Below are 16,676 nucleotides of genomic sequence, written 5' to 3'. Positions count from 1 at the left end.
TATGGGAGAATCCTCCTACATCTTCTTCCGAGCAGATGACAAGCTCATCAAAGAGATATCCATAGAATAGGGCACGTAAGTGCACCTTGATCTCCTCAAACATCGCTAATACATAATTACTAAACAGCTTGGTGTATTTTTTAGCAAGTTCATGCTTAGGTGGCTTCCACTGAGAAGTAGGATATAGAATTAATACTCCAATCAAAGGTGATGTTGAAAGCTAAAGAGATACTAGATTTGTCGGGATCTTCTCCTGTTAGCGCGAATTAGGAAATGGCTAGGAACATGATGAGAACCGGCTAAAATGTGTGTAACTGATTATCAAGTGACTGGTTGATTTTTCGAAGCCCAGTCAGGCAGTAGTGTTCAGATAGATGAACAGGTACTTGATCATTGGTAATTTTGAAAACAATTACTCCTGCTTTTTTATGCTGATAGAGCCGAACAAAGCTGTAGATGTATCTTCCGTGTCTGTAAAGAATTGTTTTCAGAAGCACTATTAGGAGTGTAGGTATACAGATCTGGAATTTTAATGTCACTAGTAAAACTTTCAGAGTAATTCAGTTTCTAGTTGATTTCCATCTGCAATAAATCATGTACAGGATGAGGTAATATACTACAACTTATGTCTATTGACTTAGTATTTTATCTTTAAGAGGATAGATCCTAGATATGAATAGCTAAGGATCTTTGTGTATTTTCTCCTCCCTTGCTTTCAAGTAGCTTTGAAAGATCACTTTTATAGTGCATGATAAATAGCCGCACATGAATAATCTGATGGCATTCTGGAAGAGTAACAGTGCTTCAAAATCATAACCTGCTGGGATGTTTTGTTACGCGCCATTGGGTGTGATTATACTTATGGAATAATGTTTATTGTTGCTGAGTATTATAAAGAAAATAAAAGATAATTCCCTATCTTAGAGGAATTTCTCAAATACTTTTATTAAAAAGTCTCTAGTATTGGCTGTATATGCCTTAGTCAAATAGGATGCCAAATTCTCCAGGTCATTTTAAACACTTTTTTAATTATGAAAATAATCATACTTATCATTAAAAACTCAGAGCAGAATTACATGAAATAAAAATAGAAATCTACCATTTTCCTGCTCTCCATTCCTGAGAGAGAACAGTTTCCACAAGAACACTTCATTGGTCCAACTTTTCCTTTAGGAGGTACCGATGGAGTAAAATGTATTAAATTATTATAAATTGTTTGTTGCCCAAGACAAGTGATTACAGGACTGTTTAGATCTGACATAACTAAAGAGAATAGTATGTGCATTTTCACAGCTAAGGTTCTTGATTACAACTTGATCTTTGCAAGTTTCTATTCTTAGTAAGAGTACTGGATCATGTATTTGGTATGTGACCTAGAGCAGAAACTCTCAAACTTAAATATGCATATGTCACCTGGAAATCTTTTAGAATATTGATTCAGATTCAGTAGTGCCACGGTGGGGACCACTATATTTCTGCAGTTCTAACAAGCTTGAGGTGATGTTGATGTGGCTCGTCCATGGAACACAGAGTTGCAAGGATCTAGAGAACCGTTAAGAGAGTGATTCCAAAATAGCTCGCCCCACTACCCAGCCCCCCAGGAGATTCCCACTCCAGTGTCTAAAATCCCCACCATGGCATTACACACTTGTATTAGCTGTAATCTCTGGGAAGACCCCATGGCATGGACACATGCTACCTGCAGGGGTACAACACATTATTACCCTCTTATCAACTCAGCATGGCTTTGTTTAATAATAACCCACCTAGTCTGAATTATTGCCCGTAAGAGAATAGAGCTCTTTAGGAGGGGACATGAGACAGATGCATTTTGAGTGTAAGCTAACATTTAATGAGCTCTTACTGTGTGCCAGGTACTGTGGCACAAAGATTTTACATGCAATATCTCCCTTAATCCTCAAAAACAATCTGGGCCCAACTATTGCCCCAGCTTATAGATAGGAATCAAACTGAGGCCTAGAAGTTTACATAGACTTGCCCAAGGTGACACACAAGGAAAGGGCAGAAAATATGAGCCCATGCTCTTCATCACTTTGCTCTACAGAGAAGTCTGGAATATGGAACAATTACTGAGAAGCGTTTACCCAAAGTAGGGTATTTTAGTAAAGAACCTATGTGCACCCTCCTAACCTGAGGGAAGAATTAGATAAAAGAAAGAATTTTGAAAGAACACATTAGAAGGTCATCAGAAGATAAGCATGAGCTACTTGATAATTTTGCCCAGGACCTTTCATGTCAGCATAAATACTCCACTGCTCAAGGCCTGTTCATAAAGCTACAAAAGGTGTGTGATTCCAGATTAATATCATGTTTTTATATTGTAAATTTATAAGTGTTAGCTCGTGGTGTTTTGAGAGCTGTAGACTAATCTAGTATCTATCAAATTATAAATTAAGCTGTAGCTCTGGGAAATTAATTATGAACCATGAATGTGTCCCTAAGTAGCCCATGGATCTCATTTGTTTACCATACTTTGCTCACAGTTGTCTGGGAGAAAAGACCCACTTATCTGGCCACCTGTGAAAAACTTATGTTTGAGACATGACTCAATCATCTGCATGTCAGAATACACATTCAAAGGCATTAAACCTGCTTAATTCACTGATTCAGCCTTTTCAATGTATCTCATTGAGAAAGTCCCACTCTTAGCCATAACCACACACAGAAAAACACATGCTTTCTTTGTGAACTAAGAAAAAAAAATGAAGAAACTTGATAACTGACTTGCCCCTGTTGAGGCTTCATTGCTGCACACCCCAACCAGTAGCGAGCTTTGCGAATAAGCACCTTTACTGATGAGTCCCATGGCTGGGGAAAGTGGAGAAACAGAGGTTTTTCATTTTTTAACAGGTCCCCAATCACCAAGCTGCCTATAACACCTCTTCCCAATTGATCGGATCCCTCTTCAGTAGTTCAGCCCCCCTCCTTAACCAGACCAAACCATGCAAAAGCTTCAGTTCTGGAGATTCTTGATTCCCCCTCAGAGGGTTTCAGGGCTGGCATCTTTCCAGTTGACTCCGTGGAAGCCTGCACTTTCTAACAAAAGGAATGCTGCCGAAAGGAATGGGTTACCAGGTGGGGCATGAAGTTAGTGAACCAGAAAGAGGGATTTATCAGCCATTTAAAAAGAGAGAGAAAGAGAAAGGAAAAGGAATCAACCGACAATCAGGAATGACACCTAAGTCTACTTCTATCAATCTGAAATATGCTGGGGAGTGAAAACACTTTAAAAAAAAAATCACCGCGGTCAGATTTTGGTTGCAGAAATGTTTGGCTCTTTTGTTGGGGCTTAAGGTGGGGTTGTGGGAGAGGTCTCCAGAAGACCTCTCTCCAACAAGATAAGATGAAATTTCAATGATATTTTCCTCTCTTGGGTTTATTCTTTTTAATATATAGAGATATATATATATTTTCACTCTAAGTTGACTCAAAAAGGCCTCATGATTCTTGGAAAGTCATTGAATTTATTTCTATAATTAAGTTATTTTTAAACTAACCGTCTAAGTATATAATTTTTAAGGATCACACATACTAATGCATTTTCTATTTTAGTAAAATTTAATGAGAAAGTAGATAGTCTTAGTAGATCCTCTCCAGAGCTTTTGTGAGCCTGGATACTAACTTTGTGTTCAATACAAATCAATGGAACTAGTGTACTTTAGGGTACTCATTCCCTAAGGAGTCACTAATGGAATTATCTCTAGCCCTTAAAAAAAGTCACAGTGAGGCTAATGAAAAATATTTTTTAAGTGAAATCTGGATAAGGCACTAGGCTTACTAGCACATTTATGGCATTTATCATAGATGGCATATTTTACACGCAAGTTGTACAAACCTCAGAATGCTTTTAAGAGCTATCTAAGAAGACTTTGTGATTTCGGGTGAAATAGTTTGTACCAATAGAAAAGTATATGTCTTCAACTTCAAAATCATTCTGGGATGACATTACAACTTAGAGAATTTTTTAATATCAGATACAGATGAAAAACCTAACAGTCTTTGGATTGGAAATAACTTGCGGGGGTTTTCATTAAAGTTGGGTGCAGCTTGCTGCATTTTGGTTAGTTGGATGTCTTCAGCAATTTTTCAAATGTTTTGGGTTTGGCAAAGTCCAAAATGTTTTTGCCAACACCCTCTTTTCCCCTTAGTTTTTAAACCCGTGTGAAATTCAAGGATAACTTAATCCATATGTGTCTGATTCATTTACACTTAACTCATCAAAATGTTATTTTGTAAGACCCATTTAATAGCCAAGAAACCTTTTGAGCCTTTTAAGATGTCTTTTGTCTTTGAACCAGTGAGTTGCATTTTTCCATATGAATGGAGCTTGGACCTTGAAAGATGGAAGATCAGTCTGTTTTCAACTTAGACTCTTCAGATTTTAAGTGGAATCAAAACTTGATATTCTGTTTACTGTTTGAGCACTGAATAACTTCATTTTAAAATATAGATCAGAGGAAGTGGGAAAAATTTTCATGTTATGTAATTTTGGGGAAAGACCATATTTGGAAATTTCACATTACTGATATTAAAGAAATAAAAATTACTCTTAATTTGATTGTTTGAATCTATAATTAAATGGCTTCATTTTATGTACATGGGTGTGTTTTCTAAGAGTGGCCTGTGGCTCATCAGTGCAGTGGGGTAATTTCATTTTTTAGTGTTAAAGTGTTCTTACAGTCAGCTCATTAATTGGTAATGTTAATAGTAACATCTATGGTGTTTGTAAGATATCCCAAGATCAGGGGAGTTGACAATTGGCAGGAGTTGTATGTTAAGAGATTTCTGAAAAATTGGGGCCCATATGTTTTTAAAATTCTGCATGATTTGAAAGAATGTGGTAGAATCAGGAATCTGGCAAGATACAGCCCTATCGATCACAAACATTGTTTGAGAGCAACAATTCAGAGAGGCTCACCGGAGCCCTAGTGAAAAAAGCAAAATCTCTTATGACCCTTTGTAAAAGGATCTAGTGAAAACCTTCAGAGGCTTCTCTGCCTATTTGTTTAGTAGAACTGGGCGAAGAAAGGCCATCGCCATAACTGCTAGTGAACATTCAGTCCATGCCATGGTAACTAGTTGAAAATGTAACACTGGAGTGGCATTTCCAAGTTCAGCGCTTCTATAAAGACCTGGGAGCACACAGATTGCTTTTCTTAATGTTCTGCATTGTTGTGGATCCCCCATTGAACAACCTTTTGAGCGGACCCCGTTTTTACTAATGTAAACATTCTGACTAGTATCCAAAGAAATGACCTTTGAGTGAACCTCTAACCTTCCCCGTAATTATTTGTTTGAAGACAGTGTGGAGTTCTCCTGCTGAGAACTAAGGACCATGATTCCTTGCAGCTCTGTGAGGAAGGGAGTGTTTGGGGGAACTGGAGAGAAAGACATAAATAAGCGAACAACCTCCAGATGTAAATAATAAAAGAGTAAAAGGGTGAAATTAAAAAGGGAAAAAATAGCAATTCATTTTACCTAAAGAGTTGGCCTATAGGAAAAAAACAAAACCGGGATTAGTAGCACATAAAAAGAGGTGAAGCCCCTGCCATGTGTGTCCTCCATTAGAAACTTCAAGGAGCAGAGGAAAGGCTTCTCCTCTCTTGAGCATCTCAATTGGTCTTAACCTGAGCTGATGAAAAGAGATCTGGGGGTGGAACTCTCAGGTCAGTCCTCCTTGGTCCCAGTAAAAGCAGTGAGGAAAAGAGTAGACCATTAAGTTCCTTCTCTGATTTGAGGGATACTTCTGGAAGGCTTTGTGATCTATCTGGTCAGATATTCCTCAGCACCACTTAAGGTGCCCAGTGGGAATAAATACGCAGTTTCCACTCTCTTTTTTGTTTTCACCTCTCATAAGCTGTCACTTTCTTCCCCAAACCTGAGGGGGTGTGACATCTGAGCTACGCTTTCTTAAGTAATAAAGAAGTTCATTGTTTGCCAAACAAACCCCATATGCAAAAGACTCTTTTGGTTTTCTAGAGGCTATTTTTCTTCAGTCTAATTGTATTCCCACCAGAGTGCCCACAGGAGGCCTGAACGGGTGTGGGCTGCTGTCCTCCACAGAAGGGACTTGAACGCCATAGGAGCGCAGAGCTGCCAACACGCTAGAATTTTCCTGGCTAATTTCAAAGAATGAGTTTTCAGTTCCTGCCTGTGACCCCATGTAGACTCATTAATCATGAAGTCCCCCTGCACTTAAGATTTGAAACTGGGAATACTGGGAAACGTCATCCATGGGTATATTTTGCAGGAACAGCTAGCTATACGCTAGGCATCTCCCTCCCTCCACGTCCCCCCTGAAAACATGCAGCCCGTGAATCCTGTGCATCAGCTCAAGCGTGTGGGGAATGCATGTCATTAAATGCATGGGGACAGGGGTAACTCGCAAATGGTAGAAAACTGTTTTGTTTTTATTAAATTTGGAGAAATAAAGGAGATTTCTTATCATCTTACTCTGTACATGAATATTTGATGGGCATTATTAAACATTAAAGTAACATGAAGTAGGCACTTATTTTTGGATTTCCAGCAAAATTAGATCCAGGCTTCTATACGAAATAAGTGCTTCTCCTTTACATTCCTGTGATTCAGCTACCACCTGATTTGAAAATGTTTCTTGGACTCTAATATCAACCATGTGTACCTGAGGCTCTGCCTTTCTAGTGGGTTGAAAGGTGGCTGGGTTTATGGTTGGCAGTTACCTTATCCCTGCCCTGGGTGTCCCAGCTTAGACTGGAAAGGCCGCCCCCAGCTGGCACTGACCTCTAAGTGACCCCTAACTTTACAGGCTTAAACTGCAGGAGTTGCCGAAGAGCAGAAGTCTTTCTGGCCAGCACTTATTACTGCTGTGTTGGTGATAAAACTTCAGACAGCCTAATTGATGGCTTTGCTGACCTAACAATACCTTGTGAAAGCCGAGTGCCAGAGCCTGGTCTCCATTTATGACCAGCTGCAAGGGGAGGCTGGGTCTCCCTATGATGGCGAGTTTAGGGAAAGGGGGAAAATCTTCCAGCCTGTGAACTTTAACCAGATTCCGACTTGTTCAAGAGGCAGAAGCACAATTGCAAATTAATAGAAGTTTTCTCAGGGAAAACTTTTTTCCCTTCCTGAGCCTTTTTAGCACGTCAGCTTTGAGTTGATTATGAGATGATGGAGGAGATGATCCAGTCAGCTATTTTTGAACATGGAGAGGGAAAATTGCCTTTGAATTAAAAAGATAATTTTCAGTAGATGTTTGACTGTATTGTGTCCTCCGCAGCGTTCGTGCAGAGGTGTTCACGGAGCACAGAAATTGCATTTGCTGACTGGACGTCTCTGTTCTGTTTCAGGTTTATTAATGCCAGAAGAAGAATAGTACAGCCCATGATTGACCAGTCAAATCGAGCAGGCAAGTTCCAACTCATATCTGTGTTCACATCCCACAGGCACAAATCCTCATCAAGTTATACTTCAGGAGTTTCATCACCTGGTAAAGAAATGCTTCCATCAGGCATTCTGGGAGGATTTGTTTTTTAATGTCCCCAGAATTCCATTCTAGGAAGCAACTTCACTAATTGGTGCTAATTGGAGATTTCCCACCCTGACTCTACTGACACTGCTTTTTATTTTCTTTCTGAATTGGTAATTGGGCACAAGTATTAGTGCCACAAGCAGTTTGTTTGACTGTGAGCTCTGGAATTACTCATTGCTTGTCTGCATCCAATCATTAGCACACTCTCATTTTCTCCTTACCCACAATTCCTTGGTGTGCGCATTGCTTTCACTCCTGGAACATCCCCTGTTAAACTCATTGTATCCATTCATTTGCATTGACTATTCATAATATTCTATTAAAGCCTGACCTGCTGCATTGCCAGCATTATTTTTTATTAAAATGCTTCCCATCCATCCCACGAAAACACATGTGGGTTTTTCTCACAGAGTCTCTCTGTTTCTCTAAAGCCATCGTTACACAGTACTGTCAGAACCATCCCCATGAACTCCTAATTATTCTACTTCGAAATAGGCATTTCCTTAGTTTACTGAGGACTTGTGGTGTCCTGCAAGAAGGTCTACGGGAAAGAAAACTATTTTCCATGTAGGTGATGACTGTTGTTACTCACGAGGGTGTCCAAAGGGATGGAGATTTAAACTGTGGCCTCAGTTTAAAGAATTTAAGAAAATTAATTTCCTTTGGCAAAATTTCCCCACTAACACTGAAATATCGTTCCACTAATGGAGGCCGGGGACCTGTTGGAGAAGAATATAAAACAATTGAAATATTATATTTACCACGCTTACATTTTCTTTGGTATGAGTGAAAAAGCAAATGTTCCATTGAGTCTGTTTAACCTTGTAAAACTGTGCTCGAATATCAAGTGTTTGTGTCTGATGTGAAATTTTATAAGCCACCAGAGATGCAGGATTACAAAATCTTAACTTAATAGCACGTGGCAATATTTATACTTCAGATTCCCTGTCCCTCTTCCCCCAATCGAGAAAGAAGTCGAGAAGCAAAAGCTACAGAGGGTGACCCACCTGTTAGACAGGCTGGTGAAGTCTTTCCTCCAGAACCTTTTTTAAAGCCACTCACTCATCTTACCTCAATCCTAGAACCACACAGACAGACCACACCCCCCTTTTTCAAGCGCCAACCACGTTGTTGCTGTAACGTTTCAGTGCTGCAGCAGGAACAATTGCTGATTGTTTGGTATATCTTTTCTTCTTTCTCCTCTGTGTCCTCGAATGACTACAATCAGGTTTTCTTCTTGATCCTTCAGTGAGCCAAGGAGCAGCGTATAGTCCAGAGGGTCAGCCCATGGGGAGCTTTGTGTTGGATGGTCAACAACACATGGGAATCCGGCCTGCAGGTAGGTTTGCTCATCCCTCCTCTGGGCTTCCCTGGGAAGTATCACCTTCTCCACCAGCCTTCTTCATCCACTCTACTCTCCCACGCTCATGGTGGGTTTAACATTTGCCTGCTGCCTGCTCTGTCTGCTTTCTTTCCCTTGGGTGGGGGAAAAGAATCCTCTTTAAAAAGTAAAGAGTTGACAGCAGTACCATTTTACTCTGCCCCATACACATCCTTTTTCTTTTTTTTTTTTTTTTTTTTCTTTTTAAACCAAGGCAAAAAGTGAGAAGGAATCTGAGTTTCCTCCTATTTTTTTTACCATCAATTATTGCTGATTTTCTGGCCTCTTCTCGGATTTTATCTCCTTTCTAGGACCTATGAGTGGAATGGGCATGAATATGGGCATGGATGGGCAATGGCACTACATGTAACCTTCACCATGTAAAGCAATCGCAAAGCCAGGGGGAAGTAAGTACAGTCGGGTGCGACCTGTCTTCACTGTCACTGCAGAGACTTTATTTTATTTTTTATAATTTGCCCCCATTTTATTTTTCCTTGCCCATAACTGCATGCCTTTCCAAACTAAGGACCTGTTTTTAAATATATATCACCATCTCCGAAGGCACAGATGACACAGATACACACTTTAGAAAAGGCCAACTGACAAGCCTGCGTGTGTCTTAAGCAGGGGGGACTGCCTCTTAGCCTATTTACTGAGGCCCCGATGAGCACAAACACAGACATCGGGCGGATATTGGACATTTAAGAATAAAAATAACGTCTTGGGGGCACCAGTTGACTGAGAGAAATTAAGCAGGCTTCAATGAAGCGATAAAAAAAAAAAAGGAAAAGTAGAACTGTCCTTTGAGTGACATAAATCTGTCAGAACACGATTGATGCCCAAATTATCTTATATGCAAAGATGAAATGCTGCAGTTCATTATGCCTAGTCTAGATATATGACAGCAGTGACACCATTGATTCTTCACTAGGGAGTCGGTGTGTTTTGATTATTTTTTACATGTGCCTACTGACTTTCGACATGAGACAGAAAGACAGGAAAGTCAGTCAATAAATTTAAAGGGAAAGACATTTAGGAGCAACTGAATATGAAGGAATGGATTTTTCACTGAGGCTGAATGGCTGCAGTTGGATTAAGAAACCCATTAGACTTTAAAGCTTCAAGTGTTTTTGACATCTGAAAAAAATTCAGAGTCTACCAACAAGACATATCCTTTGCTGAAGACACCAGAGCATAAAAAAATTCATATAACATTGAAACTTCCTTGTTTAATGAGGCTGAATATAACAACACGTACCTTGATTAAATCATGCTCCATATGTAAATAGAGGCCAACGTTTTATATGAGATCTCAGGGGGTCACCATGGCACACCACTGATGAAGCCAATTTCCTTCCTTTCTTCCTTTACTAATGCAGTCAAAAAATGTAGAAAGCAATGTTCCCTAAAACAGCTATAGAGAAAACATTTGCTCAGCTTGGATAATTCTTAATATAGGCCATATAATTTCTAGCCTATTTAATTACATAACATATTTTATGCTTCATGACCAATTACATTAATAGCTTAATACAGAAGAATATTATCCTCTCTTGATTTGATTATGCAGCCAGACAATATGGTATATTTGGTACTTAATTATCATCATCCATTGAGCAGGCTGCTGTGGTAGAATAAACAGAGAGCTGGGACTATGCAGGCTGTGTTATTGTCTTTAGATGGTTTTGCCACTTCTCTTAATAATGGACTGCGGATCTACTTAACAAAATGACTGCAGCGTATAAGCCTTTAGATTACCAGCTTACAGTGTCAAAAACATCTGTTCAGCTTTTCAACTGTATGTACTGGAGGTTAAATAGAGGTGAATAAAGCTGTCCTTTTAGCTCTGGGGATGGGCAACAATAAATATAATATAACCTTAATTCAATGAACAGGTGACTTGCAAGAGAAATCAGAATCCTTCAACTGATGACTTCCCAACATTTTAACTCACAACTTCAAATCTCGTGTGTCTTGATTAAGAATTTCTAGAAGTGTTATATTTTATTCCTCATTTCAAGGCATTCTCTTTTTTTTGGAATTTTCAGACATAAACTACTGGGCATGTCATATGACCTTACTTTGACTTCTTACCTCTGACCTTTACAATCTCTTGGGTGTACTGCTATAAGAATGCCTCTAATTCAAAAGGGGGCTTCATTTTAAATATACGTAAAAGCCCATCCCTTCAAAATGAATATGCCATAATGTTTTGTACAATACATTTTTCATGAAGAAATATAGATATGATAAGATGTCAACTTTATTTTAATATCTATAATTTTTGTCCATTTCTATAAATGCAACAAAGGAAAAGAAATGATATATCAACAGTTAACTGATAAAACTCGACTTAGAATTTATATTCTTATTGCATTTATCAAAGAAATGTACTGAATACCATTTTGAAAAACAGTTCCACTTTATGACATTTAGTTGCATTAAATATTTAGTTCTGTTGTGTTGCATTATACTGCTGTGCGATGAAATTAAATGCAAACTACAATTTGAATGTCTGCAAACATTGGCAAGAATCTGCAGCTAAATTTAGATATAAGATTTGCAGTGTCTGTTGTTTTTTTTTTTTTTTTCCTTTCATCTTTGATGGGTAAAGTATAAAAATGTCTAGGAATTTGACCTGCTTTCTTTTTGCCTCTCTCTTTTCAGGTTTGCAGAGCATGCCAGGGGAGTACGTTTCTCAGGGTGGTCCTATGGGAATGAGTATGGCACAGCCAAGTTACACTCCTCCCCAGATGACCCCACACCCTACTCAGTTAAGACATGGACCCCCAATGCATTCATATTTGCCAAGCCATCCCCACCACCCAGCCATGATGATGCACGGAGGACCCCCTTCCCACCCTGGAATGACTATGTCAGCACAGAGTCCCACAATGTTAAATTCTGTAGATCCCAATGTTGGCGGACAGGTTATGGACATTCATGCCCAATAGTATAAGGGAACTCAAGGGAAAAGGAAACACACGCAAAAACTATTTTAAGACTTTCTGAACTTTTACCAGATGTTGACACTCAATATGAAATTCCAGACAGCTGTGATTATTTTTTACTTTTTGTCATTTTTCATCAAGCAACAGAGGACCAATGAGACAAGAACACAAATGTGAAATCATGGGCTCACTGAGACAATTCTGTCCATGTAAAGATCCTCTGGAAAAAGACTCCGAGAGTTATAACTACTGTAGTATAAACATAGGAACTAAGTTAAACTTGTACATTTCTGTTGATCACTCCGTTATGTTGCCTCAAATAGTTTTAGAAGAGAAAAAAAAAAAATATCCTTGTTTTCCACACTATGTGTGTTGTTCCCAAAAGAATGACTGTTTTGGTTCATCAGTGAATTCACTATCCAGGAGAGACTGTGGTATATTTTAAACCTGTTGGGCCAATGAAAAAAGAACCATGCTGGAGACCATGGTGAACGTCTGGCTAAACCTCATCCCTCGGACTCCGGCTTCAAGAATGTGTTTTCATGCCCGGCCTTTGTTCCTCCATAAATGTGTCCTTTAGTTTCAAACAGATCTTTATAGTTTGTGCTTCATAAGCCAATTCTTATTATTATTTTGGGGGACTCTTCTTCAAAGAGCTTGCCAGTGAAGATTTAAAGACAGAGCAGGAGCTTCTTCCAGGAGTTCTAAGCCTTGGCTGTGGACAAAACAGTCTTAAGTTGGGCAGCTTTCCTCAACACACAAAAAAAGTTATTAATGGTCATAGCACCACAACTAGGACTTTATCCGAGACTCAAAGCTTGGAGGATAAAAAGGAGCAAGAGAATACTGTAACAAACTTCGTACAGAGTTCGGTCTATTAATTGTTTCATGTTAGATATTCTATGTGTTTACCTCAATTGAAAAAAAAAAAAGAATGTTTTTGCTAGTATCAGATCTGCTGTGGAATTGGTATTGTATGTCCATGAATTCTTCTTTTCTCAGCACGTGTTCCTCACTAGAAGAAAATGCTGTTACCTTTAAGCTTTGTCAAATTTACATTAAAATACTTGTATGAGGACTGTGACGTTATGTTAAAAAAAAAGGTGTTAAGTCACAAAATGCGGTAATAAATATTTCATTTTTGATTTTTTGTTAGGCTTTTGTGTTTTTAATAGTTTTAAGGCAAGGTGGCACGGTACCTACTGTATATTTGGGATTGAAAGTAGGTGATGGCTTTGCCCCCAGAAATCTAGTATATTTGAAACTTAACTTACCAACAATTTTTTAAGGTAACCATCTCTGTAGGCTTTCAGTATATATTTGGCCTATAAATTCTACCAGCAGAAAACTTCTAAAGGTACGAAACTGTGTGTGTGTGTGTGTGTGTGTGTGCGTGTGTTATGAGCCAGGTTGAAAGATCACCAACACGTCCAACCTCCTCTTTAGATGCATTATGTTAAAAAGAAATACTTTCAGATAAAGCTTTTCATGTTCATTCTCTGCCAGAATAAAGGGCTTTTTCGGGGTTAATTTTACATCATCAGAAATAACTAACGTCTGTGCTCAAAGATAATTCATCTACCTGTGTTTTTTCTCTCTTAGTTACTAAAATACTGTTGAATATGTAAATTAAAATTTACATATAGATGTTCATAGATGAGTAAACAACTTCTATGGAGTCTGAAATCCTGAGTTGAAGAGATTATTTAATCATTAATATTTAATATAAATTATAGTATGATGTCTTTTTATTTCAGACAGCTCCATGTGCAGGCACGCTAGTATGATGATTTGCTCACTAAACTTAAACTTTTTTTCTAAAACAACAACAAAACAGGCAATGTAATGCCATTTTCAAAGTTCCACGCAACTTTCCTGAACATCTCTGTCATTAGCTTGATGATACTGCACAAGCCATGCCTGCTAAAGTATGCAAAGTGAAAAAAGGTGTGAGGTATTTGCATGCCCCCTCAATTTCGCAAATAAATATACTATCCTGGAACTTTGTAACACCCAAACTTTGAACCCTATGTTCAGAAGGGATACTATCATAAACTTTAGCTTAGTTGTGTGATGTCAGCCTGATTGGGAAATCATTTACTATCCCAGAAATTCAAGTTTGTATCTTATTTTGGGTTCTTCCATCTTCCCATTGCAAAACAAACAAACAAACAAGCAGACATTAATAGAAGTTGTATACAAAGGAACAAGGAAATAAACTTCTATTGTTTTGTATCATTTTTAGGTAGAATTTTTATAAATCCATTTACTAGTTTAATTAATGTTCTGCTGTTTAAACACAGAAATAACACTTCCGATGCAAGCTAACTGTTCATGGAGAAATTCTGTGCCACTTGGAATAGAGAGAGCTTCCCTCTCATTTTTGTTGTCCAATTTCACCTGGAGTCTTTTTGCAAAATTTAAATATTTGTATATTTTTAACTTAAATGCTTGTACGTAAAATTTGACAAGTTCTTCATTTATAAATTAACTCTCACGTCAGCTGAAAAAAATTTCTGGCCAAGTTTTTCTTCCTTTCCTCTCAGTAGAGTAAATGCTGAAGGGTTTACTTGGTAGTTGGCTCATGTTTAGAAAGTGTTTAATGAAATTATTATTAAGCTATTTCATCGCAGTTTAGATCCCAGAACTCTCTATCCTTGGTTTTAATGAATAAAATCATCTCAGGTTTGATTTCTTTAACAACTTCACACCCTATTACATTAACCTTAACCCTCTTAAATATTTGGAGGTGAATAATAATTGTAATAATATTTGTTTGCATTTCCTTGCTTCCCCCCCACCCTCCATAAGCTAAGACAGAGAGGTGGTAAGAGTTGTCCAATTTTTATAATGCTTTTTTTTGTATACCACCTCAGAAGGCACTTGCTCCTATCTCGGGTTTACTATTTAGTATAAAGAGTTCCGATTTGGGTATATTTAAGAAAGACTCAGCTGTCAAAAGCAAAGAAACTGGGAATGGTGTTTTGACAACCATATAGTGTTAAAGGAAATACTGTAGTCTGAATAAAATTGCTTATGTTCTCCAAAACAAGAGTAATATAAAAACACTTTTTTATTTATATGGAAAAGCAAAAGCAGAAATAAATTCCAAAGGTTTCCCTTTCTTTAAGAAATTCTGAGAGAACTGTAGTCGCCATCTGTTAAGGGTTGGGAATTGAGCAAGAAGCCACGTTTTGAAGGAAAATGAGAGAAGAGATCAGGGAAGTTTGTGTCTTCCGCCCACCCCCCCCTTCTCCCCCCACCCCAGGTCAGCGCCCCGCACTCGCCCCAGCTCACCCTGGTTAGATTTGCAGAGAAGCGTCCATCAGGATCCTCCTGGCCTCCTCGCCCCCTCCCACCCCTGTGGGCCTGTTAACCCGGAGCAGATTTGGGGAGGGAAATGTGGCTAATATCTCTAGCAGCTGTCAGAGGAGGGACCTTCCTTCAAAGGGACTGGACAGGGGTCCTCCACAAGTTCCCCATTAGTCTTGCAGGCCAGCAATTTGATAAGGAGCCTGGACCTCCGCTGCAAGTTGCCACTGTGTGAGAAGGGCCGGTGTCTGGGTGTCTGGATGTGCCGGCTTCGCAGCCACAGCCCCCCGCCCGCCGCCCACCGAGCCGGGTCGGTGCAGACGTGCGTGCGGGGGGCTTGGGCAGGGGCAGCGGGAGTGCACACTCTCCCCCTCCGCGCCGGCCGCCCCGGCCCTCACCTGGCCTTCCGTGTGCGCGTTGTGTGTGTGTTAGACAGACGTGCTTCAGATCGACGGGGGCGAGGAGGGCCACCTAGCAGTCGCCGTAATCAACTAAGGGCGTCGTGCGCCGCCGCTGGAGTTCCCTCCGTCGGGGCCGGGCTGGGAGGAAGCTTGGCGCAGGGGCAACGCGGGCCTGATGGGGAAGGCCGGTCAGAGTGTGATGAGAATGGAGACCGTCGGGGCAGTGTTTGAAGGGAGGTTTTAATATTAATAGTTTCGGTGTAGAGACAGAAGGGAGATTGCGTCTACGGCTCCTCGGGGCAGACTCTGGGTGACAGCGATGATGGATGATCCGGCAGAGCCCATTCGCTCCTCCCCTCCAGCCCCCCGCAGTGTCGAAGCTACTTTAGTTGAAGCTTTAGAAATAAAATAAATAAACAGCTTTCCCCCCTCTACTCTTCATACACCTCCAGCCCCCCCCCCCCCCCGCGCTCCGACATCGATTTATGGATCATTATGAATCAATTACGGCTCTCAATACTTTCCCATTGGCTTAAATAAAACAGTCAAAAGATGAAAACGGGGGCTTCGGTGGAGATTTTTTTTTTTTCCCCCTGACAGGAACAATCGCAAAATCCATTATCTCATAATCAGAGGCACTGGGTTAGGAGGTGAAGAGAAAGGAGGGGGGTCACCCAGTAAATAACTGGGGGGACGCAGTGAGGGGGTCGCCCAGCTGCTGTCTTTGTTCAGATAGGTTTGTGGGTTTGGTTGGTTTGTTGTTTGGAGTTTTTTGAACGGGGGCGGGGGAAGGGAGCCTCGTGAGAATGAGATGCCTACAGGTTTGTCCCCTAATTATTTAACTCCTTTGGAGAAACCTACTTGAACGTGTGTCTCGGCAAACATCAGATGTTGTTGGTAGTGAGGGCACACATGGTAAAGGTGTGGAGGAATGGGTCGTCTGGAGGGCGGATTTTCACTTTGTTGTGAGCAACTGTGTGAGGGTTTGATGCTGGGAAGGGGGATTCTCCCTCCCGCAACGCCCTCCTCCGTCCCCGCCGTTGGCTGTTTTTGTCGCCAGAACTGGTTTGGATCTGGGACTGGCCGCCCCCCTTCGCCCT

At 40.0% G+C, this 16,676-nt stretch overlaps 1 protein-coding gene across 6 annotated transcripts in view; it reads left to right on the top strand.

The window, feature by feature from the left end:
- The window catches only part of MEIS2 (Meis homeobox 2), a 199,154-nt gene extending 186,146 nt beyond the window's left edge, over nt 1–13,008 (top strand). For 3 of the 6 annotated variants that reach the window (XM_082385002.1, XM_082385003.1, XM_082385007.1), the window contains 3 exons: nt 7,350–7,408; nt 8,760–8,870; nt 11,580–13,008. In XM_082385002.1, coding sequence (XP_082241128.1) covers nt 7,350–7,408; nt 8,760–8,870; nt 11,580–11,866 — 457 coding nt within the window. In that variant the 3' untranslated portion in view covers nt 11,867–13,008. Of the gene's footprint in view, nt 1–7,349; nt 7,409–8,759; nt 8,871–9,223; nt 9,320–11,579 lie in introns of all 6 variants that reach the window. The other 3 variants (XM_082385005.1, XM_082385006.1, XM_082385004.1) reach the window with 3 other exon arrangements.
- The last annotated feature ends 3,668 nt before the right edge of the window (nt 13,009–16,676 follow it).

Source organism: Balaenoptera borealis, assembly GCF_965194805.1.
Source record: "Balaenoptera borealis genome assembly, chromosome: 3".
Taxonomy (NCBI): Eukaryota; Metazoa; Chordata; class Mammalia; order Artiodactyla; family Balaenopteridae; genus Balaenoptera; species Balaenoptera borealis.
The sequence above is the reverse complement of the archived record's forward strand: the minus strand, read 5'-3'. Positions and strand labels throughout refer to the sequence as shown.